Below are 26,734 nucleotides of genomic sequence, written 5' to 3'. Positions count from 1 at the left end.
CACTTATGGACACGGCTGCCTCAGCCCTGTCTCATGGATGGAGGGCACATTCTACGAGAGGGGAACCAGGGAGATCACAGGCTCAGGGTTAAAAAGAACCTTCAGAAGGTGGACTGCAGGCTGCAGGCTACCCTCCCGGGACAGTAAGACCAGCCCCTGCATGGCAGGGCTCCTGCCACCAAGCCTTGGCCCCAAACTCTCACCTCAGGTGGTCCTCCAACGCCCTCTTCAGCTGCCACTCTTCTTGTCTCATACATGGAGAAACGGAGGGGAAGAGGGTGAGGTTGCTGCCAGATGAAGGGGGAGTGGACCTGGACTCAAAGTCATGTTCTGTCTGCACCACTTTTGTCCGTGCTGCGATGGCTCAAACTCCATGCCTGTGGCTGATGTGTTGAGGTAGTATTGAAACTTCCATTTTTCCTTTCCATGCTGCTGCTGAGCCATGCCTTCCCCCATCTTGGATGTGAGTAATTTTGTGTTAGACTCAGGCACGTCCTGGCCCATCCTTACAGGTCCAGATCTTTATCACAGAACATGTTTTTCACTCCTGTTCATTTCCCATCGTGGGAAGGTTTGCTGTGCAAGCCTTTTTGTCTTTACCCTGGCTACTGATTGAACTCCTCAAAGGCCAGGGGTAGAGAAGCCCTGATGGCTCTCTGAGGAGCCCTTCCATCAGCTCCCCTCTACTTTTTTTGGAACTTCGGGCATATCCTCTTCTATCTTGTCTTCAGTACTGTCAGGAGAGCTCTTTCCTGGATGGAACCTGAGGGAGCTATTTGATTCACAAATATTTTCTGTCCTGGATACTGTGCCAAGGTCTGGGGCTCCAGAAACGCTTCCTGGTTGTTGCTCTGAAGTGTGCGTGGGCTAGCGGGGCCAGGTGCTGGGGTCTTCCTGGTGTACTTGGAAGGCATGATTGACTTGCTAAATGGGGAGGTAGTCGTGGGGAAGGAGAGAATGTCTGTAGAGCAATTTGGGCTGGGGGTGGGGTGCATTTAAATTCATACTTGGATGGACTTCCTGCATTTCCGTCTCCATCAGGATTTGTGTGGTCATAATAGAAACCAACTTGAGCTGTCTTTAGTTTAAGGAGGGTACCGGGAGGGTTCCTAGAAGCCCTTGGGCTATAGGGCACACGCTGAGAAGAGCAGGGACTGGGTTGCCCTGGAGACTTGATGGCAGGAGCTGTGGAGGCTTCTCACGCACCCACAGAGGCCCACTCACTCTGATTTTGCTGTAGCTTAGCAAGTTCACTTGGTTTCGCAGTTGGAGGTGGCAGACAGGCCGGCCTTGCCTTTGCCTCTTGTCAGGAGGGGCTGCAGGACAGGCGCACCTCAGAGTAGCCTTGCCCAGAGGACAGGGACCTGATGGCCCAGAGGACAGTGGCCCTTGGCTCCTTGCAGGCAGGATGAGTGCTCTCCGTGGTGATAGAGGGACAGAGACTTGTTCTGCGTCCCAGCTGTGGCAAGTGTATAAGGACTGGGGTCATCAGCAGGGCTGAGCACCCCTGCTCCTTATCTGACCTCCCAAGCCAGAGCTGACAGCAGCCTCCTCTTCTCCCCAGAACCGGCCTTCGGTGATCACGTGTGCCTCGGCCAGCACCCGCAACTGCAACCTCTCCCACTGCCCCATTGCGCACAGCGGCTGTGTGGCGGCCGGGCCAGCCAGCTACCGGAGGGCCCCGAGCTGTAAGTCACCCTGCACATGGGGCGGCTGGGGTGGGGGCTCGGGCTTCCTCCTTGGACAGGATTCAAGTGGAGTGTTTGCATTCTTTCTACATTGCTGTGGACAGAACAAGTGGCCTCTGGAGCTTGTATTTTTATTGAGGTTGAAAAAGTGTTTTGTGTTGGGGTTTTTGTTTGTTTGTTTTGTTTTGAGCACACATGCACCCAGCATTGTGTCTGGGTTGAGTGGGACAGAGGGAAGAAACCTCCGGGGAAGAAGCTGTAGTGGGACCAGATCTACCATTATCAAGGCCAGGTTTTCTCTCTGAACTCATCCTTAGCTCAGGTGGGCATGCTGCCATGTTACAGGTTCAGAAGAGAGATCTGGCCAAGTGCCAAGCCAGGGCAGGTGGGGACGGGCCCTTTGTCCCCAGAGACCTGACTAACCGCTGTCCCCCTTCCTTACAGCCACCACCACCTGTGACCCCGTGGTGGAGGAGCACTTCCGCAGGAGCCTGGGCAAGAACTACAAGGAGCCTGAGCCAGCGCCCAACTCAGTGTCCATCACAGGCTCCGTGGACGACCACTTTGCCAAGGCCCTGGGCGATACGTGGCTTCAGATCAAGGCAGCCAAGGATGGCGCGTCCAGCAGCCCTGAGTCAGCCTCGCGCAGGGGCCAGCCAGCCAGCCCCTCCGCGCACATGGTCAGCCACAGTCACTCCCCCTCCGTGGTCTCATGAAGGGAGTGCCACCCTCAAACAAGATGTCAATCTGCATGGTTTGCCTGAGCTTTGAACAGTCAGTGCTTAAAAAAAACAAAAACAACAAAAAAAAAATTGTCTGGGTGGGGTAGGGGGAAGGGTAGGGAAGGGATGGTTTATTCGCAAAAACCATGTCGTTGGATTTTTGTTCTGTTTTTGTACTTGCTTGGTTTAATACCAGGGGCCCTCAAACTCGATACCGGGAGCTGCCCGTGGACCATCTAACCTGGCGTCCTGCCTTCCTGCCTCAGTTACCAAAGAAACCTCTGATGCAGGTCTGCTGCCCCGTCGGGGGCCAGGACTCCACGGCGCACGCTTTCTCAGTCACAAGCCATGACGTTGGTGACCCAGATGCTTCGTGCTTTTCAATTTGCTTCTCGAGACCGGGGTGTGTGTGTGGTTTCGCTTCCATTGCGTGTTTGGTCCGGGCCGCATGTGAGTGCGTCTGCGTGCGTGCGTCTACTTGAAGAGAACAGAGAACTGTCGCGTCTGATTTGCACTATTGGAGGAGGGCTTCAGTTGCCTGCCTGACAGCTTTCTGTGAGATGCTAGTACTCTGAGGGCAAACTGCTGAAAAACAAAGGGTTTAAGGATGACATTTCTGACCATTTGTGTCTTGTTTGTTTTTTTAAATTTAGACAAAACAGCTTTGGAAGGGGAAGTCTCATACAGGTTATAGGTCTTTCTCTCTAGATTTCAGGTGCTTGCAACTGGACTGCAGACTCTACCAATCACGGGCATTCTCCCTTTCCTAAACACTGCAGTTTGTTAGACTAGAGCTGAGGTTGGAGGATTCTGTAGTGCTTTCAACGTGATGCATGTTTTAATGGAGAAAAATAGCTGGTTTCTATTAATTGTATAGATATAGTAAACAAGAACCTTAATACTTACTAGCTTCTTTTCAGAATTAGTTTATTTTTGTCATTTACAGTCCTAGATATACTTACTGCTGGTACAGTTGTACTCTGAGATTTGTTTGATATTCACATTACTCCTGAGTCGTGTGGGGCTGGCAGGCCCTGGAGACGGGCAGGCCACTCGTGGGTCAGCCGCCATGTAGGATGCTGGAGGTTTTTGCTGCCAGCTGACGTTTACTTTTTGCATCCCTGTCTGCTTATGACTAGCTATCAGGGGAGTTGGGGTTTGTGTCTTCCAACTTCCCTCCATGCAGAAACTGCTCCCTTTTTTCAACCCTCTTGGCTGAACAGCAGATTACTGACAATCTGTGATATGGTATTTTGTGTGCTTCCTCGTACGCTGGGGCCAAGGCAGTATACATTCCTCTGACTTTATACAGTTATCACTGCATTTATTATCGTTTGCTAGAGTAATAGCTACTAACTAGAAATTAGGCAAAGAAGAAAGCATGACGGACACAGCTGTGGATGTTCAACAGCTGCTCCTCTTTTTGGTAAATGTACATTTCTATCCTACCCCCCACCCCACCCCCCGCCCTGTTCCAGTCTCTAGAAGGCCACCAGAGGGCTTAAAAAGTTGCCTGGCCAGGTGACAACAGGTGCGCCCGCCTCCCCTGTGAGGCTGGTTTTCTGTATAAGAAAAACACAGGTTAGCTGGTTAATTGTAAAAATTGTCACTGGGCAAAAAGGTCAGCAGATCGGCTCTTGTGGTCCCAGGGTGGCTGCAGGTGTTTCCACAGGCAGAAGAAAAGCCCTTCTCCTCTTGCCCCTGCACACATTTCACCCCCACGTAACTGGGCTTCCAGGCTTTCGCATTTGGGCCCCTATATTTTCTGTAGGAAAAATCGGTGAGAACACTTTTTTTATATAGGTAACTTTAAGACCATCATTACGCTGTGCGTAAAGAATGTACAGAGAAATTTGTAGGTATTTTTTGAAGAACAATTAATTTGTTAATGATATGTAGCTATTTAATTTCCCCTTTCCCATTGTAATCATTCATATTTTTTTTGGAAAAAAAAGTTGATCTTTTTTTTTTTTTTTTTTTTTTTTGTCGTAGATTTGTCTGTAAAAGTGCAGGAACACAGTTACTCTATGAGAACACTGCATCTGCCTTAATAGCCACTAGTTTGTTATTGCTCCAGGCTACTGAGCGCTGTGGCGGGAAAGCAGCCGCCGCTGGCGGGCTCTGGGAAGGGCGGGCTCCTCGGGCAGCGGCCTGTCGGCGCCCGGCACTGACCTATCTGGGATAGGCGGGCCCCTGGAGGGGCCCCGGGCACACAGGGAAGCAGAAAACCAAACATTTCACTGGGAAAGGACACACTCCCTGGCCTCAGGAGGAGCACAGTGAGTTCTTCACAGAGCCACGCCGTCGCAGTGCGTTCTGACCGTTCTCTCTCCATGTTTGTAAATCTGTAATATACCATTCTCTGTGGCCTGTTTTTCCTGGAAGAAGAAGAAAAAAAAAGGTTTGGCAGGCCATCTTTTTTTTGTACTTAAAAGTAGCCTTAAGAACAATAATAAAGTGCTCTTAAACCACAGGCTGTGCGTGTGACCAACGGGCTGGGGAACGGCACAGCGGGCCTGCACCTGCATCCAAAGGTGCCCCCTCTGCCCCAGGCAGGCGGGCAGACATCGTCTGTAGCTCCAACTCCCCAAGAAGCCCCATTCACGACCTGGCCTGCAGCAACCCCACCTTTCTCAGAGTCAGCCTTCAGACTCACTGTTGACTTGGGTCCCAGGCCTGAGACAGAAGAAAACACCCCAAGATCACAGTTGGGGAGAGATTGTCCCCCATCCCCACCGAGTCCTTAGGTGCAGCTCTGGGTGTCACAGATGGCCACCAAATACTGCAGTCAGGGCCCTCTGAGTAACACTGAGGAGGGCCTTGAGGGAAGGCGTCTCCTTCCCTTGGCCATAGAGGAGTGGGCTCTGGGGATGTGAGGCCTCCTCTGGGGCAGGTGGGGCGCCCACCCAGGCCATTACTAGGTTGTGGCCCTTCCACCAGTTTAAGGCAGCAGCAGCAACTTTGTTCCTCTCCTGAGCAGGGAGGCAGGGCGGCACAGGTGTTTTGCCCACAGCTGAGGATAGGCCAGGAGGTGGAGGAACCGTCTGGATAGCAGACTCTGGACTGGGGTTCTGGGTTCACTGGGATAGGTGCGGGCCCTTCTGTCCTGCACATCCCTCCCTCTCCAGCAGGCCAGACTGACAAAGTTTATAAGGATCTCTGCCCTCACTGGTACCCAGAGGCCCCTCTCTGGTGTTTGTAGAATAGCCCAGGGAGTCTTATCTGCCCCGCATTTGGCATGTGTTGGGCTCACTGTTCCCCGTCCTTACTAACGCCCTATGGGGGCCAAGCTGGTGGGATCCCGGGAGTTTTGACTATCAAACATTTGACAACAAGAAAAAAAAAACTCGTGGAGGGAACGAAGTCCCAGATCAAGGGCAATGCCAAAGCCAAGGTTATTATTCAGCTCAGAACTGGTAGGATCATGAGTCATAAGAAATGGAGAACGCCAGATGCTCCTGGGCAGCGAAGCGGGGGCCCTGGTCCTCAAGGTATGCAGAGGAGGAGACCACAAAGGTTGGGGGGGCACGGGGCCCAGAATCACCGGTCCTGGGGGCAGCAGTCCCGCTCTAGTGACCCAAGGGTTCCTCAGCAGGCGGCGAGGGTGGGCCACGTCATACGGTCTCATCGTCGCTCATGTCCCAGATCTGTGTGGAGAAGGGGAGACATTCAGTGTCCAGATGGCCGGTGGTGCCCACTGATGTGGCCTCAAATCTATGTGGTGTGTGAGCAAGCAAAGAATGACCGCTCCCACTTAAAGACGACACACCGCGTGCTTCACAACACCCTTGTCGCTAAGGACAGACACCCCAGTTCTTGAATAATGAAAGCAAATCACACAGAAGGGAAGTCTTTTGCCTGAGGTCTCACTGCTAAGTGAGTGAATGGCGGCCAGCCTGGGGGCTGGGGTGCTGGGATCCACATGGGGATTGTGAGCGCCCCTCACCTCCAATGCCCACCACACAGCGCCATCACTGCCCCGCTTTTTTTTTTCCTGCCGCACTGACGCCCTGTCCCGTCATCCTCTCAAATTAATCCAAGTAATCCTGTCTCCTCACGGTCCCCTGGGGCCGGGACTCTGGCCTGTGTACTTGCTCAGAGGAGGCCCCACATGCCTGTGCACACGCTACCCACCTCAGCAGCCTCCCACCCCCGGGGCAGCGCGTCAGCTGTGGTCCAGGTGCCAAATGCACTACAGATGGCACACCTGGACAAGGACTGATGGCTGGCCCTTGGGAATCAGCTCTCTGCCCACCAGTCCCAGGGGAGACAGCCAGGTCCTGCCTCTGTCCCTGTGTGTCTTTGGGGAGCCCAAAACTTTGGGGGCCATCCTTCAGGGGGCAGCATGAATAAGGGGACAGTGGGGCTCTCACAGCATCACCGCTGTTAAGAGGAGTGAGGAGGCCCTGCCCAACTGCCTCTTTCTCTGCTGCCATCTGCCCGGATCCCTGGGAGGGAACCGGAGGCCAGTACAGCGGCCCCTGGGGCTCCTCGCACCCTGGGCTCCCTAGGGGGCTGGTCTCTGAACTTAAGCCTTCAAACTTTCAAAATTCCTAGAACTGGTTGCAAAAGGCCACCTCAACCCTAGCAGAGCTGAGAGAAGGAACATGATGTTTACATGAGGCTGGCCCAGGGAGATGGGGAGGCCCGGCCAAGGTAAATATCAACACCAGCTTGGCTTTCAAAGTCAAGGATGTGGAAAATAAATACAGAGAGAAGGAAATTTCCTTTATCCTGAGGTCCCAGCTGCCTGGGCTGCACACCCATACCCCCTTTCTACATACACCCTACTGTCCCCAAGATACACCAGCAAAGATCCAGATGCCTGTAGGAGCAGGGACGGGGTGGGGAGGAGCCTGGGCTGGGGTCCAGTGACCAGAGTGAGATCAGGCCAGTCCTGCCATACTTGGGGCCCAGCTGCCCACCAAGCTGCTCCAGGGCATGGCTTGAAATGGGCTCCAGGGCCTAGACCCTCAGATGGGGTTTGATGGGGGATGGGATGGAGTGGCTGTAGCCCAAGCAGAGGCTGCCCTTTGGAGCCCCTGGATGTGAGTATCCCCTGGTCCAACCACCTGGGTGCAGAATCAGCTCCCAGAGGGCTGTACTGCTGGGGCTCATCTCTTCCTTCACTCTGACATCCAGTAAACACACACTGGTGGAGCTCCTGGTGGAGGGGGCCCCCTGGGCTATGGCTGCACAGAACTGATGCAAATTTGCCCTCCCTTACTCCAGCACAGCTCTGGAGGTGCAGAGGGAGACAAATTCAGAGAGGTAAGATGCTCACCTGGGATCGCAGAGCGAGTCAGGTACAGAGCTGGGAGCACAGGTGTGTGGGCAAAGGTTACATGAACAACAAAGACTGCCTGGGACAGGCTGCATGAAGGAGGGGGCCACGGTTGGTGTGGGGGGTGCTAAAACCTGTTGGGGATGAGAGGGATGCCAGCCAGGGCCTGGGCCATCTATGTCAACAAGCAGTGCCCTCTGTGAATGGATGGGGTTTTTTAAAGGACATTGGGGGCTGGGGGAGTTGGGTCCAGGGAAGGGCACAATGGAAAAGCAAGAGCTCCAGAGGCTCCATCTGTTGTACTTCACCTCATTGATGGGGAAGGGTCCTCAGCACCAGGCCCTGCGTTTGCCCATAGTGGGAGGAGGGTTGGGAGGGGTACTGGCTCTGCCCCTTGCTCCTGGCATTAGCCAGGTTGTGCAGGGAATCAAGTTAGGCACTCCAAGGGCTTACTATGACAGGGCTCTACAGAAGGGGTGGCGGGTAATGGACTTTTTATAACTGCTCAGGGATTTTCGAGAAAGAGTTCTCTGGGCCCGAGATGGGTTCCTCCACTAGGGCAGACAGTCCTTTTCCCATAGGCTGGGTCCAGGAAGGCAGCAGTCTTAATTGTAAGCTTCCAGAAGCTTGAGCCTCGACAACAACCATATGAACTCATTTATAGGTAGAATCTAAAAATGCTGACCTCAGAGAACCAGAGAGCAGATGGGTGGTTGCTAGGAACTGGGGAAAATGAGATGTTGGCCAAAGGGTACAAACCTTCAGTTGTAAGAGGAGTATGTTCTGGAGATCCTATGTACACATGGTGATTACACTTAAAAATACTATATACTTGAAATTTGCCTAGAGAATAGATCTTAAGTGTTCTCAATACACACACACACTAACCATGTGAGGGGATGGATATGGTAATTAATCTCATGGTGTCAATCATTTCATAATGTATATTAAATCAGTACTTTGTAAAACCTAAATTTGTACACATATTTGTCAGTTATTCTTCAGTAAAGCTGGAGGAGAAAAAAACAAACTTTAGTCTCATCTCACCCTAGAATAAGGCCTTGGGGGTGGGAAGGAATGCTGTGACCTTAGCCTCCCTCAAAGCACCTGATGGACAAGGGACCCCATGAATGTCCTCTTTGTAATGAATGAAGGTTGTATTAAAACTGGCAAAGATTTTAAAAATGTTGATACTCAGTGCTGGCAAGGGAGTGGCAAAACACTTCCAGCAGGAACATAAATTGGTACCATATTTTTCAAAAGAAGAGATTTGGCAAAATATAACACAAAGCTTTAAAATGTTCATACCCTAAGGAAGAGATAAATGATCTCTTTTTGCAGATGATATGCAAGTATACCCAGAAAATTCAAGAGATGAATAAAGACAATATTCAGAAGATAGCAAGGTATAAAATGACCACCAACAAGTCTACCTTCATATATGCAAATGGCAGCCAGTTGGAAAACAGTGAGAGAGAAGAACCCATCATAAGAGTGATGAAAAACAAATTCCTAGGGAATAAACCTACATGAAATGTATAACATTCAAATGAAAAAAACTCATCAGCTCAGCCCCACAGTGGTCCTCGCCAGGGCCTTATGAAAAGCACACTGGAACCAACGGAGAAAGTTCTCCCGTGTGAACTCAGGGAGACTCAGCAGCAAGAAACGGGTCAGGATCACCCAAATCCATACAGAGATTTACCACAATCTCCACTTGAAAAAAATCAACAAGTATCTTTTCTAGAGCTAGACAAGCTGGTTCTAAGGTTTATGGGGGAAAAATAAATAAGCAAAGATGTCTAGGAAAACTTTGGTGAAGAAAAACGCTAAGGAGGTTCCCTTGCTCTATGTTCAAGCAGGTCATAAAGCCAACAACTTAGAAGAGGATTGCGTCACCATGGCAACAGACAGATGGGCCCATGGCATGACCTGAGTCCAGAGACAACAGAAGAGAACATCCAAGTACATATGGAAACTTAGTATCTTAATGATAAGGTGATCACAAGTCATTAGAAAAAGACAACTTTTTAATAGATGATATGGGGACAGCTGGACAGTCATTTGCAAAAAGATAAAATTGATTCCATGTGTCACTGTACATTGGAATCCACTCCAAATGGAACTGATCTAAATGTATGACAGTGAAACTATACAAAACAAACATCAGTGAATTCCTTTATAACCTGGGAGTGAGGAACCTATGGCCTTAAATCTATAAGCAATAAAACAGATACAATGGATTATGTGAAAACACATGTGTGCAATTTTGCACAGAAAAGCTACATGCAAAGTTGGAAAGAGAACAAAGTGGGAGAAAATACCACTTCAGCCCATAAAAGGCTAATCTCCCTAATATACAAATAGCTCTTACAAATCAAGAAGAGAAAGAGCAATAAAAGAACTCTATTTTAAGTAGAATACATGGACAGTCCCCAGAAAAAGATAGGCAAACAGCCCTTAAACCTAAGAAAAGGGGCTCAGTTGTTCAGAATAAAAGAAATGCTAAAATTTCTTAGGACACAAAGAATACTCAGAAGAAAAAAAAATGCCAACTCTTCACAAAAATCAAAACTTCTGCTTTCTAAAAGATACCACTATGTAAATGCAAAGGCAGACCAGAGACTAGAAGAAAATATTCACAGTGTACATAAAAAGGACTTGTAGCCAGAATATACAAAGAACTCCTATGTTCAATAATATAGAGACAGGCAACTTTATTGTTGTTAATTGACAAAAGATGTAGACACCTCACAAGAAAGGAAATATAATGGTCAGTAAGAACCTGGACAGGTGCTCAGCATCCTTAGTCCTCAGGGAAATGCAAACCACAAAGAGACCACCACGCTGTACCTTCTAGAACTGCCAAAATGAAAACGGCCTGTAGTACCAAAGGTCTGTGAGCGCGTGCAGCACCAGGAGCTCCCGTACTGTGGTAAGCAGGAGGGAAACTGGCCTAACCACTTGAGAATAAGGCTGCTGACTTCTAAAGTTAAACCTATAATATGATGCAGCCATTTTACTCCTCTCTACCCCAAAGGCATGAAAACACATGTCCACAAAAAGACTTGTGCAAGTGTGTTCACAGCAGCTCTATTCATAAGAGGCACAAACTGGACTCAACCCAAATGGCCAATGGCAGCAAAGAGAAACAAAGAGTGGTATCACCTCACAATGGGGACTACTCACCATCAGAGGAACGGACCACGAATGCGTGCAGCAACACGTACGCGACTCAGAGCCATTGTGCTGAGTCAAAAAAGTCTGACACAAAGGACTACATACCCTCTGGATCCATTTATGTAAAATTGTAGACGTGGCAAAACTAATCAGTGATGACAGAAGGTAGGTAACTCCCCAACCGATGCACTTTAAATGGTGTCTCATTTTACACAAATTATACCTTAGTAAAGTTGATTTTTTTAAAGCTTCACAGAAAAGGGGCACCTGGGTGGCTCAGTTGGTTGAACATCTGACTCTTGATTTCAGCTCGGGTCATGATCTCAGGGTCGTGGGATGGAGCCTTGAGTTGGGCTCCCTGATTAGCACAGAGTCTGCTTGATGTTCTCTCCCTCCCCCCTTGCCCTTCCCACTGTGCTCGCGAGTGCACGCTCGCTCTCTAAAATAAATAAATAAGAACATCTTAAAAAAAAAGTTAAAAGCTGCACAGAACATTTTCTCACCTATCAGATGGGCACAAATCCCAAAGCTCGACAATACATTCATTCATTGTATTTGTGAACCTGTGGGAAAGCAGCCCTCTGGGTGGAAGCTGATGGGACACAAACAGCACCAGGGCCCTACGGAGGCAACCGGCACTCTCCGACAGAACTCCTCGTCTTGGATTCTGACCCAGCAGGCTGATTTTAGTCTGTCCTAGGGCTACACCTTCACAAATACAACAGGATATGATTCACTGTGCATGGGTCGTTATAGGCAAAAACTGGCAATAGCCCGAGGGGCCGCCAACAGGGGAATTGCTGGCTAAGCTGTTTGCTCACAGCCACATCAGGGCTGTGGCCCTAAAATACAGCGAGGAAGCTCAGTGAACAGTAGGGCGCCATTTCCAGGATCTCCTTAGTGAGGGAAAGAAAAATGCAAGTGTCTGTGGCAAGCCACCTTTGGTGTGAGATGGAAGAGAAAATAAGAACATCTTTACGTTCTTTCACAATTTTGCAAAAGTAAACACAGTGGTGATATACTGGAAATTAATTTTAATGGTTCCCTACAGTAGGTGGGTGGGATGGGGGAGAGGCTGTCTGTGCATCCCTTGTAATTTGAGCATCAAGTCCATGTTTATATAGTCAAAAAATTAAAAAAGAAAAATAACTGAAAGCACAGCAACAAAACCAAGCTAAACAAAGTCCAGATATACAGGACCTCATCGAAAGTAAATGTGCCCCAAAGGACACTAGTAGGACAGTGGAAAGACAATCCACAGAACAGGAGAAAATCTTTGCAACTCATACACCTGATAAGCAATTTGTGTGTAGACCATTTACAACAGTAGTGAAAAGACAACCTAATTTATGAACGAGCAAAGAAGCTGAGTAGATGTTTCTCCAAGAAGGACATAAATGGCCAAGAACAACATGAAAATATACCTGAACATCACTGGTCATTAAGAAAATACAAATCAGAACCATGAAGAGACACCACGTCACACCCATTAGGATGGCTCTGGTCAGAAAAGCAGAGACTCGGTTCTGGGGAGGATACGGAACAGCCGGACCCCATCGATGCTGCTGGGCACAGATGCCACGCTGCAGCCTCTGTGGCAAATGCTCTGGCCATTCCTCCCAGAGTTAACCAGAGTGATCCTGTGGCCCAGCAATCCCACTGCTTGGTGTGTACCCAAGAGAATGGAAACCCACGTCCACACAAAAACTCGTATAGAAACGTTCACAGCATTATTTGTAAAAGTCAAAAAGTGGAAACAACGCAGATGTCTCCCAACTGATGAGTGGGAATGGGGTCTGTCTGGACGGCACGGATTCATTTGCCAAATGCACGCGTGTCTTCAGTCTTCTCCAGGGCCTGAGGACAGTGGTGTGACCATTTACCAAGTAGGCAACTGCAGCCAGAAGATATTAGGTAAACTTGCCCAGGAGACCCAGCTAGAAAGGGTCACACTGAGGCTTTTCCACTTGATCTTACCACTTCCTTATTGTTCAGCACAATTTCTTCTGAAACAAACCGATGAAGGACAACAGTCTCCAAACCTGCTTCCTAGCCCGACGCTCAGTTCCGCTGACTCCCAATGAGTGGCCGCCCAGCCGGACCGCACACACGGGGAACCCTGCACCCACACAGGCCAGCCTCCTACCTGTTCTGGCTGCCACAGCCCCCCGCCTGCTGTCTTCTGACCCCCGTCGGGAGTTGAACCCTCACTCCTGCCCTGAGGCCTGTGCTACCCCTGGCTGCCCCAGGGCCTGGCCCGCGGGGCCCCAGCAGCACCGCAGCAGCACGGAGTTGGGCCCAGCCAGAGGTGGCACTGTGGCATCTCAAGCCAGGGTGGGCCTGAGGACGACCGGACCAGGGTGCTGCTCTGCAGCAGGAGGACCCTCCCACATCAGGACTCACTAGAAGCCAGGCAGAACAGGCAGCGGGACCACACACCCCCAGACAGCCCTATGGTTTCACTTTCTGCTCTCTCCGCATGAGACAGACACATTTGAGAGGAGCCATTCATCATCGAATTCTAAACTTGGGTCCCCTTTCTGGACCGCACTGCCTGGAGCCTGCCACGAACTAAGGTTTTTCTTTTATAAACATGGTAATTACCCTGTGAATGGCATGATTATATTTGTGTGCGTGTGTTAAAAGTGTTCATGTAAACATTTAAAATATACCACAGTTTCTGAAACCCAGTTTGGGCATTTCTTTATTTTTTAATATAAAATGGAAATATCCTGATCTCTCTGGGCCTCTGAGCAGCCCTGCTCCCATACCTCCTCTCTGGGATCCTTATAGGTATGCGTCTTTCTGCGGGAAGGTCAGAGAACAGAGAGGTCTAGGGGGTGGCCTTGGCTGGGGACCAGATGAGGACATCTGCCTGGATTTCCCCAGCAGAATTCCCAGCTGGATTGGGCCCACTTGGGAAAGAACGAAGTCCCCATCATGTTTCCAAATGGAGCCCACTATATCCATCCATGCATTCACTCATCTACAATCACTTATTCAAAAACAGGTTTACTGGGTAGGCACCACTAGGCTGGTGGGGCGGGGCATGGAGGGGGCTGTTCTCCATTTCTTGCCTGTCCAGTCGGTCAGTACCTTCCTTTAAACTATGGGAAATGGAGGGCATTAACCCCCATTTTGTCTGAGGGGCAGGAGTGTGGTAGTCTCTGAGCCCCTTCAGAGCACTTCCAAGGGACTATGGGACCAGCAGAGGAAGAGACTAGGAGGCACCCAGAAGATAGCCCCGAACAGATTTGGAAGGCAGCCAGCAGAGACATGCCCACCATAGGGCCAAGCCAGGCAAGGCTCCCCAATCAGAGCTGAGAACCAGACAGATGACAGAGATTGTAGGGCTCCCATCGCCAGCAGACTGTGGACCTACCCTCAGTCCTTGACATCCTAGGTCAGGTTCAAGGACAGGAAGGGAGGGGAGGAGATGGCCTAGCAGGAGGAGGAAGACGGGGGAGGAGCAGATGACACACTGCAGGCCTGAGTTCAGCAAAGTCCCTCACCCACCCCAGGCATCCTGCAGGTCTCTGCCACAGCTCCAGAGGACAGACACCTTGGTATCCTCAGGAGAGGGGAAGGACTGTTTCCAGGGCCACTTGGTAGACTCTTGAGGCCCAGCAGAGAATAGGATCTGTTGTCCTCAGATGTCATTGGCCCCTGGTTGCTCTCCCTGGGTCTCCACAGTCCTGGAGTACTGTTCACACAGGGGGAGCACAGTGCAGTCCACACTGGTTTCTGCACCCCCAGGCCCCCGTGCATAGCCCTGCTGACCGCTCCAAGCTCACCTCCCACGACTCGTCATTCACCTGCTTCCAGCCATCTGAGCTTGACAGCTCCTCCCTTCTGCAGGGCTCTTGCCCATACTTCCCCTGGGCATGGAAGACCCTCCCCAGGACCTTATTGCCTGGCTGGCTGGCTCCTGCCTGTGTACAGCTGCTGTTTTCTTATCACCCATGTGAAACAGCCTCCCCTCATTCTTTGGTGCAAACAACCCATTTGGTTCCTTCAGCGCCCTACCATGATTTGTCACCATTCTAGACTGTGTATCTGCCTGACTTCCCGTGGGGATGTGAGCCGCCTGAGGGAAGGGCCAGGCTCAGCCCACTGCTGCACTCCAGGGTCTGGTACAGAGTCTGACCCAATACACAGCCTCTGAACAGTGACTCCGAACTGTCTCGTCTGAAAAGAAAGGGCAATTTTTGATGTGAACATACTACCCAAGAACAAAACAGTAGAGAAAGAGGTCCCTCAGTCCAGATGGTTGCTGGGGACTCTGGCAAGTCAAGCCCTGGCCCTCCAAACCCCAAAGGCTGGTGGGGCAAGCCTGTGGGTATCTCCAGGCAGGAGCTGGTGGGCTAAGCAGGCACCAGAGCCAACTTTCCAAAGGGAGGCCTGGGCTCCAGACCACTGAGACCCTTATTTCCTTCCTGGGGCCCACCATGAAGTCCCACGCCAGGCCATGCACAGTTGTGGACAATTCTTGCTTCTGGATTCTAAGGTCCCAGTGTAGGGTGCTAGTCTGAAAGGATGCTCTGCAGGTATTAGTTGGGGGGCCTTTCAGGCTAATCTGTGACCATGCCCAACCCAGGTCCATTCATGCAACATGGGCCTGTGGAGGGCTGCAGGAGGTGCTGCTGGGTAAAGGCCTAGGTTCTGACTCCCCAGTTCCCAGATTCCCACCTGGAACTACATCACACATGGGGACGTGAGCCAACTCAGGAATAATCCTGTGCTCTTTCTCCCAGTAAGTCCAGAATTCCAGAGGATGAACTATGTGACCCAGTATCCATGTCTCTACCATGGGATCTGAAAACTTCCGATCCTTCTGCCCTTCTGCAAAGGTGGATATAGCCAATGTGAACTGCTTAGGTCAGCTGGTATAAGCAGATGATGGTCATAACAGACAAATAAGGGAGAAGAGAAAGGGCAGAAAGTCTGCAGAAGGACGGTTAGAGCAGATAGCTAGGGCGGCCCTGGGGACTGACCACCCGCCCTGTAGGGTACTTCCAAGCACCCTTGCAGGGGACCCTTGCTCTTGCTCCATCCACAGGCCTTTCCCACCCTCCTTCAGTGGAGATGAACCGATCCCCTCCCCACCCCATCCACAGGGCTCTGCACGCTCTTTTATACAGAACTGCTCTGGTACCTTTCTTTTTAAAGATACCTGCTGACTTTTTCACCCTTGGGCCCCAAGCACTCACTACCTCCTCCAACCTGGCCTCTCCTGGGCACCTGATTTGGGAGAGGAATTATGACTCAGCCCCTCTTCTCACAGAACCCCAGCCCCAAACTTAGCCTCCTAGACACCAGGCAGCTGAGGGCTGGGGAAGAAAGTGGGATGGGGTAGCTTGAACTTTGGGGGAAATTTCCAATGCTACAGTCTTCTGGTGGAGGACTGCCCCATCTCCACCCCTACACGTGCCAATTCATGGACCCAGTGTGCACTGACTCATGACCCCACTGCAGCAGGGGTTTTAGCACAAGGGTAAGGTTTTACCAGAAAGAAATAGTTGTGGCCCAGGCAGCTGGCCAGATGCAAACAATGGCTTATACAAAGCACACTGGGTAGCCAGTGGTGAGGGACGACAAAGGAGAAAGGAAATGCTTCGTGCTGGCGGCAGGATGGGGTACCTCTCTCCCTACGGTGGGGTGGAGTGGGGAGAATACCTCTGTCTGGCTACACAACTGATCAAAGGCAGAGGGAAGGGGCAGGGCTTGGGCCTGTGCACACATGCAGCTTGCATGCCACCTTCGTGGGGCCTCCCCCACAGCAACCCCAACTAAGATGCTGTGGACTGCAACTGACAAGAGAAGGGTCTGAAAAAAATGGCCTCTTGTTTCGGAACCTAGATGCAGCGAAAGAGACCAACACACCAGCCCTGCACTCAGAGAAGTGCTGGGAAGGCGCTCAGTTCACTGGCTGAGGTACCAAGAACCCAGCTAACACCTGAAACACACAGAGACAGGGATAGGATGCCCCGGAGAGGGGTCCCTGGGTGGGCTGTCATCTTAAAGGAAGCACAGGAGGTAAGCAGTGGAGAACAGGCTGCTAAGAGCAGCTACTAGGCCTGAGGGAGGGAGAATAGAAAACAAAGTCAAGGCTCAGCTCCCCTCCATGTGGGGAGGTATAGAGCTCAGGTGAAAACACTCAGTGACAGGGAGGCTCCATAACAGTTCACCTGAGGAAGGGCTGCTCATTTCCACCTTCCCACCAGGGGCAGGGTGGGCCTCCAAGGCCAGAAGAGAAGGACAGGAGGCAGGCAGCAGAGAAGGTATGTTTCACGGGGGACAGTAGTCTCAAGCCATCCCCTGGGGCAGAAGAGAGAAATTGGGACCCCTTTCCTTGCCCCCACACCAGGGCAGACTGGACCGGAGAGCTTGGCCCATGTACTGGATGAGTGGGAGGCAGGCATTTAACATGTTTTCAAGCAAGTTCTCATAATATGAGAAAATCATCAGAAACACACACGTTTAAAGAGAAAATAAAACCAAGTGCCCCAATCATATACACTTGTTTTTGTTTTTGTTTTTGTTTTTTTAAAAGAAGAAGAAGAAGGAAAAAAGCAAAACCAAACAATAACCTGCAAGTAATAGAGTCACGGGTGTCCTATTTCTCCTTTACATGTTTTCACAAAGCGCACAAGGCACTTTCCCGGCCAGAAGAAGAGGCGGCTGGGGAGTGGGCCGCTATGCCCCGAGGGCCCCTTGGGGTGAGCATGCTGGCTGCTGAAGTGCCCAGAACCGTAAGAAACCTTGGGTTAGGGAGGAGAGGCTGCCATCTTAACCATGGACTCCGTGGTGAGGCTTCCACGGGAGACCCTGGAATTCCCAGCCCCCAGCACCAGCTCCGGAACATCTCCCCTTACGATTAGTCTGGAAAACGGGACTAGCAGCCCTGCCTTATTTAGCGCCCTCCCTCTGAATGTGTCCTTAAAGGAGCACCAAGATCTGCAAGCTCCTAGGACTGTTTATTGCCCAAGGCCAAGGGTGCGACTGAGGCCTGAGAGGGGTCAGTTGAGTCCAAGGACTGGCAGGATTGGCGGGGAGCAGCCTGGTTTTTGGGCTCTCAACTCCTCATTACCAAGTGACATTCAAAGGCAAAGCCTCCAAAATAGCATCGGCGGCCCCAGAGAATGACTAACAACAGGGTGTGTGTGGCGTGCTTCAGCCTCTCTACTTAGTCTGGGGAGTAATGCAGATTTATTTTGGGGACAGAGAGAAGGAAGGGGACATGTGGGAGAAGGGCGGCCGGGCCCCAGGCTTATTTGCTTTCTTCCCAGCTTCAAAACACATTTTTCAAATTAGGTGGTAAGAATACAGGGCAATTTCTGTGGCACCAACATACTTTCTTTCAAGATATGATTTATATGTTTGGCCCACATTTTAAATGAAATGGTTATTGAGATAAATGGCCGTGCTGGAGGCTGCAAAGTGGTTTCCATTATGTAGTTCTTCTTTTCAGTTCCTTAGAGAACTTTCTGAAAAGTGCCCCTGTAAAAAGATGGACACTTTAGCATCTTTGTTCTCTACCTCAAAGGGCTTTTGGGGTCAACATTGGAGAGACAGTGAAGGGAAGGGAGAAATAAATGTTTGAGAACTCATAGCTCTAGAGCGAGATGAATACAGACTGTACCTGGCAAGAGATAATTTTGAAACTTTATAAATGCTAAGGCAGGTGACCTGGAACATCACGAGAGGGCCCTGATTCAGTCCCCGGCAGACGTTCGAGAAAATGGCTGGTATCCCTACACGGAGTCATGAAGGCGTGGCCTCCATGGGATGAGACAGACACTGGCTCTGACCTTGTACAAAGCTGCAGAAATCAGACAGTGTGGCACTGAAGTAAAGACAGAAAAAGAATGAGCAGGAAGAGACCCACACAAATACTGGGTCAATGGACTCTCAACAAAGGTGCCATGGTAATTCAATGAGGAAAGGAGACTCTTTTCAACAAATGGTGCTGGCACAATTACATACCCACGTGGAGAAAAACAAACCTTGACCTTTACTTCAAACCATACACAGAAATTAACCTGAAATGACTGAAACACGGACAAATATATAAAAGTATAAAATAAAAAATTAATGAGACACGGGGGCAGGCAGAGAATGCTTAAGATACTAAAAGAATGAAACATAAAATAAAAACTTAAGAAACTTGACTTTGTAAAAAACCCAAACTTTTTCTTTCTTAAAGACAAGAAGAAAATGAAAAGGCAAGCCAAAGATATGATGGAAAAAATATATGTAGTACCTATACTTGGCAAAGAACCCATGTCCAGGAAATATAAGGAACTCTTACAACCCAGTAATAATAAGATAATCTACAGAAACTGTGGCAAAAGATTTGAAAGAAATGTCATGAAAAGAAGACACACAGATGGCAAATGAGTACATGAAAAGACATTCCGCATCCATTGTCATAAGAGGATGGAAAGAAAACACCCACAAGCTACCACCACCTACCCAGCTAACCAGCTGAAATGAAAGACTGCCAGCTCTAAGTGCTGACCAGGAGGCAAGCAACTGGAACTCTCAAATGCTGCTGGTGGGAACAGCAAATGGTATGGCCATGTTAAAACCGTGTGATAGTTTAAGAGATTAAACCTATACTTACAACAAAACCCAGCAATTCTAGTCCTAGGTAATCACTTGAGAGCAATGAAAAGATGCGGTCCACACAAAGACTGGTACATAAACACACATTGGAGCTGCATTTGGAACAGTCCCAAACAGGATACAATCCAAATACTCAACAATGAGTGAGTGAACAAGTGTGGTATATTCGCAAAGTAGGATACTATTCAGTGGTAAAAACAACCGAGACGTACCACAACACGGTTGGGTCTCAACAATATCACATTGAGCAAAAGAAGCCAGAAAAAAAGAAGACTTGGCATATGATTCAAAAAAATAATCCTAAAATTTGTATGGAACCACAAAAGACCCCAAACAGCCAAAGCAATTATACGGAAGAACAGAACTAGAGACATCATACATCCTGATCTCAAACTATATTGCAAAGCTACAATAGTTACAACAGAATGGTACTGGTATAAAAATAGATACCCAGACCAACAGAAAAGAATTGAGAGCCCAGAAATAAATCCACGTTCTGATGGTCAGCTAATGTTTGACAAGGGGGCCAAGAACTATTAATGGGGAAAAGGTAGTATCTTCAAAAAATGGGCATTGAGAAAATCAAATAATTACCTGCAAAACAATGAAGCCAGCTCCCTACTTTACAGCATTCACAAACAATAACTTGAAGTTATTGTTAACTTCAAGACTTACTGTTAACTTAAAGATTTAAACACAAGACCTCCTGCTGTGCAACTCGTACAAGAAAACACAGGAAAGAAGCTCCTTGATGCTGGTCTTGGCAATGATTTTTTGAGCTGTGACACCAAAAGTACAAAAGCAACAAAACCAAAACTCATCAAGTGAGACGATGCCATACTAAAAAGCTTCTGCACAGCAAACCAACCGAGACAACAGTATCAGCCAACAACAAGAAGAACAAAACCCCATAAAACGAGAGGGTAACCTATGGAATGGGAGAAAATATTTGCAAACCACATATCTGATAAGAGATTAGTATCCAAAATACATAAAGAACTCCTACAACTCAGTAACAAGAAACTGAACGATCTGATGACAAAATGGACAGAGGAACTGAATAGACATTTTTCCAAAGAAGACACCCAAATGGCCACCAGGTACACGAAAAGGTGCTGGACATCATTAACTGTAAGGTAAATGCAAACTGAAACTACAATAAGATACCACCTCATATCTGTTAGGATGGCTGTCAAGAAGCTAAGAGATGTTTCCGAGAGGCTATGGAGTAAGGCAACACTTACACACTGCTGGTGAGAATGCAAGCTGGGGCAGCCACCATGGAGACAGTATGAAGACTCCTTTGAAAATTAAAAATAGAGGGGCACCTGGCTGGCTCAATGGGTTAAAGCCTCTGCCTTCGGCTCAGGTCATGATCCCAGAGTCCTGGGATCGAGCCCTGCATCGGGCTCTCTGCTCAGCAGGGAGCCTGTTTCCCCCACCTCTGCCTGCCTCTCTGCCTATTTGTAATCTCTCTCTGTGTGTGTCAAATAAATAAACAAAATCTTAAAAAAAAATAAATAAAATAATAAAAATTAAAAATAGAGCTACCATGTGATGCAGCCATTCCACTGCTGGGTATGATATTGAAGAGACTGATGGACCTACCCCCACGCCGCCTGCAACATCACTCCCAATAGCTAAGCTGTGGAAGCAACCTAAATGTCCATCAACAGCTGGATGGATCAACTGAATTATTATTCAGCCAAGAGAAAGAAGGAAATCCTGCCATCCAGGACAGCATGGATGGACCCTGAGGGCTTTATTCTAAATGAGATAAGTCGGAGAAAGACAAATGCGTATGTTCCTCTGATACGTGGAATCTAAAAAAAGCCCAACTCAATAGTAGCTAGCAGAGGATTGGGGGGTGAGGAAACTAGGGAGTTGTGGTTTAAGGGTACCAACTTGCAATCAGTAGATAAATGAGTCCTGGAGATCGAATGCACAGCACAGTGATTATAGTCAACAATACTATGTTATACACTTCAAGGCTGCTAAGAGACTAGATCTTAACTTTTCCCACCATAAGAAAGAAGCAGCTGTAACTTGGTAGAGGCCAACACTAAGGTGGTACTTATTGCCATATAACAAAGTATCAAATTAACATAGTACACATTAGACTCATACAGTGTGCTATGTCAATTATATCTTGACAAAAATAAATTTTAAAAATAAAAGATAAAAGAAAAATATGGTTTCATTTGTATGGAACCCTAGAAAATACAATGGAATCTATAATGACAGAAAGCAGACCCTTGGATGTGGGCTGGGTGTGATCTGACTGTGAAGGGCCCCAGGGAAATCTTTGCCTTTTGGAGTGATAGAAATTGTCCTTATTTGTGGTGGTGCAATGTTGTGTATAAGGTGTGTGTAAAGGTGTGTGTAAAAGTGTGTGAAGATGTGTAAGGCTGTCAAAACCCATAGAAATGTACACTTTTACATACATTTTACTGTAGTGAATTACAATAAATAATTATAAGGAATATGATCTTTTAAAAATTCAGCAAAAAAAAAAAAAAGAAAAGAAAAGAAAGAAACATAGCTAAAAGGGGCAGTTCACAGAATATAAATGCATCTTTATAATAGTTCCCCAAGACATAAAAGAGGAATACTGTCCTTTCCAAAATGGCAGAGGGTTGGCAATCCTAAAGGGGAACCCCATTTCTACCCTTTCAGTTTCCCAGACATTTTACCTAGAAGAGACTGCTTCCCAGTCTCTTAAGGGGGAAACAGAATCATTACAATCTAGTATTTCTTGCTTCTTCAGCTAAATGGCACGCCTTCTCTCATCATGCATCCTGCTTGGGATTCTCTTTTAGTCGTCAAGCAACATTAAATCGCTTAGCCCAGAAGCTAAGAGCTCTGCTTCTGAAGTCAGACTTTCTGGATGGTGTTCCTGCTCTGCCACTTGCTAGCTCTGTGACCTTGGGCAACTTGCTTAATCTCTCTGTGCCTGTTTTTCTCATCTTAAAAACAAAGCACAGGGGCGCCTGGGTGGCTCAGTGGGTTAAAGCCTCTGCCTTCAGCTCAGGTCATGATCTCAGGGTCCTGGGATCGACTCCCACAACGGGCTCTCTGCTCAGCGGGAGCCTGCTTCCTCCTCTCTCTCTCTCTGCCTGCCTCTCTGCCTACTTGTGATCTCTGTCAAATAAATAAATAAAATATTAAAAAAACAAAAACAAAAACAAAGCACAGCACATTGTGATGAGCACTGGGTGTTATACACAACGAATGAATCATTGAATACTACATCAAACCAATGATGTATATATGTTGGCTAATTGAACATAATAATAATGATGATGATGATGATTTTGACAATAATAAGATGACAACAATGACAACAACAAAGCCCAAACTGTACCTCCCTTATAGGGTTGTGATAATTAAACGGAATATAAAGTGCTCAGAAGAGTGCCTGACAGGGCAAACACATGCATATGTGCTGTTATTTGTTTAAAATTGCTGAGAACACAACTTTTAAACCTGAAGCGAAAAAAAAATCCTTGTTCATATCATTAACATTTTTTGAGAAACTTTTGGAAGTTGTGGGTAATCTATCTCCTATAATACCCTAAAAAAAGCTCTCCGTGCTGAAAATAACACAAAGCTATTTCCTCTTTTTTTGTTGTCCCCTCAGGATGAGGATGTCTTAGATGTTATTCACTCACTCACTCGGGCACAAGAATTATTAAATGCTGATTCTGCGTTATATTGAAATAGGACTCAGAGAGAACAGATGACTTGCTTAGGGTCATACAGCCAGGAAAGAGCAGAGCTAGGATTCAAACCCAGGTCTGTGCTTCCATGCCTTGTCTTCTCTTCTCCACCGCACCTTCTGGCAGTCAGGCACCTTTCTGAGCACTTTATATTCTGAGCACTGGTCTATTTTGAGGCTCCATGGGGGTGTTTGACCAAGAGAACTGTACCCTGAAGGGCTGGCAGCTGTATGAAACCGCCTGTGCTGACTTTCAGAAAGGCCTTCCTGAAATGGCCACAAGTCACCTCGGAGGGGACAGCATCACCCAACCCATCCCCTAGGCTTTCCATTATCACGAATCCTGACACAACCCCCATGCTCTATAGCACACTGGGGCTCTAGAATTGCCAAGTCCTTACCTGAGGCTCCCATGAAACACAGGGATGTCAGTTGCCTGGGCCGCATGTTTCCCCGAGCTAGGAGGACCATAAAGGCAGTGTGAAGTCACACACAAGGACCTGCCAGGCTTCCCAGGCCTGGTACCGTTCCTGGACCCCTGCGATGTATAGGAAGTGGCTTGGCTCAGTGACATGGGGTGTGAAGGAAACAGCACCAGACCGCTGGCAAGGTTCTACTACTTTCTAGCTCTGCAATCTTAGGCAAGGAGACTTAATCTCTGAGACTCAGTTTCTATCATCAAACTCACAAAGGTCACCAAGGGTAAATGAAATAATGACTGGAAAGCACTAACCCGGAACCTGGCACTGAGCAGGTCCTTAGGAAATGTGCAAGGCGTCTGGTCCAACTGCGTGAGCCTGCAGGAGCGAAAAGCAGAGTGGGGAGTGAAAACACCTCCTGGCTACTGATTAAGGGCTTTGTAACGGACATTTGGTTTGTTTTATAACCCCCCTTTTCTGCTATATCCAGATCCTTGAGGGAATATGGGGCCTGAGTGGTCAGGAGGAACAGAGCTCTTCATACGGAGGGGTACCCATCCCTTCAACCATGTGTCCACTCAACAAACATTTATGGGATGGCTGCTGTGTAGTAGGGACTATGCTAGGTGCTGGGTGTTAAGTAGCTGATCAGGATAGAAAAGGAAGGCCCTTAGTCCTGGGGGTTCCTGCTTGTGTGAAGCCCATATTCTAATGCAGGCAAACAAGGGGCAAACACATAACCAGATCTAAGAAAAGAGCTCCAAGACATTTAAGTACCATGAAGGAAAAAATAAACACAGAGTGAGATGTGGAAAAACAGAGGAGCCCTGAGTTTAGATAGGGATTTTGAGTAGAGCCTCTTGGAGGTGACATTTCAGCTGAGATCTGAAGGTGAGAAGGAGCCAGCCCATCAAAGGGCAGAGGGAGGGTGGCTGTAGGTGGAAGAAAGAACAGGAGCAAGACCTGCAACTGGAGAGGGCAGGGCTGACAGAGGAACACAAGGAGGACAGACTTCTTTCACACGGTCCACAGTGAAGGGTCTGGGCTTCTTCTAAACCACTGAACTTAGGCAAGAAGTGACATGATCATGGAACGTGCCAGAGTGCATATCTGCAATATATCTTGGAGGGATAATCAGAATATTCATAAATATCGAAGATCAGAATCCTAAAACAACAGAGCTGGAGGCGACCTTACATGTGTCAGGTTCAGCTCCCGGTGTTACTGAAGGTGAAACTGAAGCCCAGAGAAAAGGACATGGGCTAAGCAAGGTCATAGATGGAGCTGGGTCTAGAACCCTAAACTACCAGGGTGGTCCCTGGCTCTCCTAGGTCAGAGCTATGGGCTCAGGGTAGGTCCATGCCTGTGAAAACAGAAGTGAGAGGGTCCCTTCTCCACGGACACCCCCTTTTGGAGTGCACACACACTGAGGTTTACTCTGAAAACAAGGGCAATGACCTCCATGGAACACAAACATCCTCCCTAGGTGTGTGTGAAACTCGGCACTTTCCTTGGGAAATGGAAGTTTTGGCTTTCTTCCTCTGCAGTCCCAGAGAAGGTCCTGGGAAGGCACTGACCTGCTCTGTAATCCAGGCTCCATGGGTAGGATGGAACAAAAGGAGTCTGTGTTGATGATCACCACTGATGCAACGGGGTGGGCACACTTTCTTGAGGCCACATGGGTTGGGGGCTCTGTGGGCCAGCTCAGGGCTTATGAGGAGATGGCCATACTCCCTAGGAGCAGTCCTTAAAGACAGTTCTTTCCCTCCCTAATTTGTCCCTAATGAGCTCTTTCAAACCCACCCGAAGGCTCTCAGTTCTGCTCCAGTCCTGCTCCCGTGGGCCCTTGGGGGAGGCAGTTCTTCCAAACTCCCCCTACTGGCTTGGCTGGCTCTGACCTACTCAGCAGAGAGGGGAAACCTCGATATCCCACTGGCCTGTCTTGAGGCTCTGTCCCTCTTGAACCTGAGAATGCAGGTCCAGCCCATGGCCAGGCTTGGTGGCCAGGCCCGAGAGTGGTTTGGCAGGGGACTCTGCTCATCCATATGGAACCACTTTTTCCCTCTGAAGATGATAAGCTTTGGGGCTCATTTTTTGTGGGCTACGCAAAAATTCTTAAAAAAGGACTGATGTGTTTTACTATGAGAGTGAGGATATAAGCCTAGCAGGAGCCCTGGTCCAGGGGAGTTCCAAAGTACTCTGGAAGGCATGACAGAGCACACAGCTCTTCCAGGAGGCAAAGCCCAGCCTCATCCTGGACTCCCCCAACCTCTGTGCCAAAGAGCCTGGACCTGGATATTCGGAAACTGGTAGGGCCAAGTCGTCTGCAGAGGGGGCCTGGACCTCAAATGCCATATCCACCTGAAGAGCTGGGTTTATAGCAGTCATCTCAGTCTGGCCCGAGGGCCCCCAATCAAGGCCACTGTCCCATCATCATCTCCACACACCTACAAAAGGAGGTTTGCTCTGAACCTCCTCTTGTTCGGCACATGCTCCTCCACCTGCTCTGGAAGGGGCCAATGCAGGAGACTTCCAGGTTGACAGAAGCTGGGGGTCCATGCTAGGGTCTTGGGCATAGTAGTAGGTATCACTAGGGACACAAAGATGGTTAAGATGAGATACCCTCACTCCCCATCCTTGACCCGGCAGCTTGCAATCTGCCCAGGAAAATGATATGCACCTTGGATTACACTACACAGGATTTCTGATAGATGGGCCCAGGGGATTGTTCTGAGCCTGACGGAGCAGAGGGCTAGAGGCTAAGCTGAGGCTCTGCATGGGATGGTCTGGGTCTAGAACCCAAAGGATGGAACATTCCTCAGGAATTCCTGAGAGGGAGGACTCCAAGTAAGGCAGTCAAGGAAGAAATCATTTGGCCCTTTACAGAGGAGGAGGTGATCAACAAGTGAATAAGGGTATGAATTGAAAGCAGAGCTGGGCAACACAGGAAAACAAAGGCACTGGGTGAGGAGGTTTAGGAAGAGGACTGAAGGTCAGCTGAGGTGCAGATCACTGTCAGGAAGTAAGGAAAGCAAGGCAAGCAAGGCTTCTGGGGCAGGGGTCCAAACCAGGGAGAAGTGTCCGGGCTACTGGTT

At 48.8% G+C, this 26,734-nt stretch overlaps 2 protein-coding genes across 8 annotated transcripts in view; one reads left to right on the top strand and one right to left on the bottom strand.

Annotated features, from left to right (window-relative positions):
* Positions 1-4,883, top strand: part of VGLL4 (vestigial like family member 4) — a 154,558-nt gene extending 149,675 nt beyond the window's left edge. For all 6 annotated transcript variants that reach the window (XM_013054628.2, XM_045063317.1, XM_004738537.3 and 3 more), the window contains 2 exons: positions 1,565-1,688; positions 2,133-4,883. In XM_013054628.2, the coding sequence (XP_012910082.1) occupies positions 1,565-1,688; positions 2,133-2,404 (396 nt within the window). In that variant the 3' untranslated portion in view covers positions 2,405-4,883. The remainder of the gene's footprint in view (positions 1-1,564; positions 1,689-2,132) is intronic.
* Positions 4,884-5,781: 898 nt separating this feature from the next.
* ATG7 (autophagy related 7) overlaps positions 5,782-26,734 on the bottom strand; it is a 243,773-nt gene continuing 222,820 nt past the window's right edge. Inside the window, exons 19-20 of one of the 2 annotated variants that reach the window (XM_004738540.3) lie at positions 23,954-24,017; positions 5,782-6,057 (exon numbers count right to left, since the gene is read on the bottom strand). In XM_004738540.3, coding sequence (XP_004738597.2) covers positions 23,979-24,017 — 39 coding nt within the window. In that variant the 3' untranslated portion in view covers positions 5,782-6,057; positions 23,954-23,978. The remainder of the gene's footprint in view (positions 6,058-23,953; positions 24,018-26,734) is intronic. The other variant, XM_004738542.3, reaches the window with a different exon arrangement.

Source organism: Mustela putorius, unplaced genomic scaffold (genome assembly GCF_011764305.1).
Source record: "Mustela putorius furo isolate JIRA1106 unplaced genomic scaffold, ASM1176430v1.1 tig00003850_pilon_pilon_pilon, whole genome shotgun sequence".
NCBI lineage: Eukaryota > Metazoa > Chordata > Mammalia > Carnivora > Mustelidae > Mustela > Mustela putorius.
Note: the sequence above shows the minus strand (reverse complement) of the source record. Positions and strands in the feature narration are given on the sequence as shown.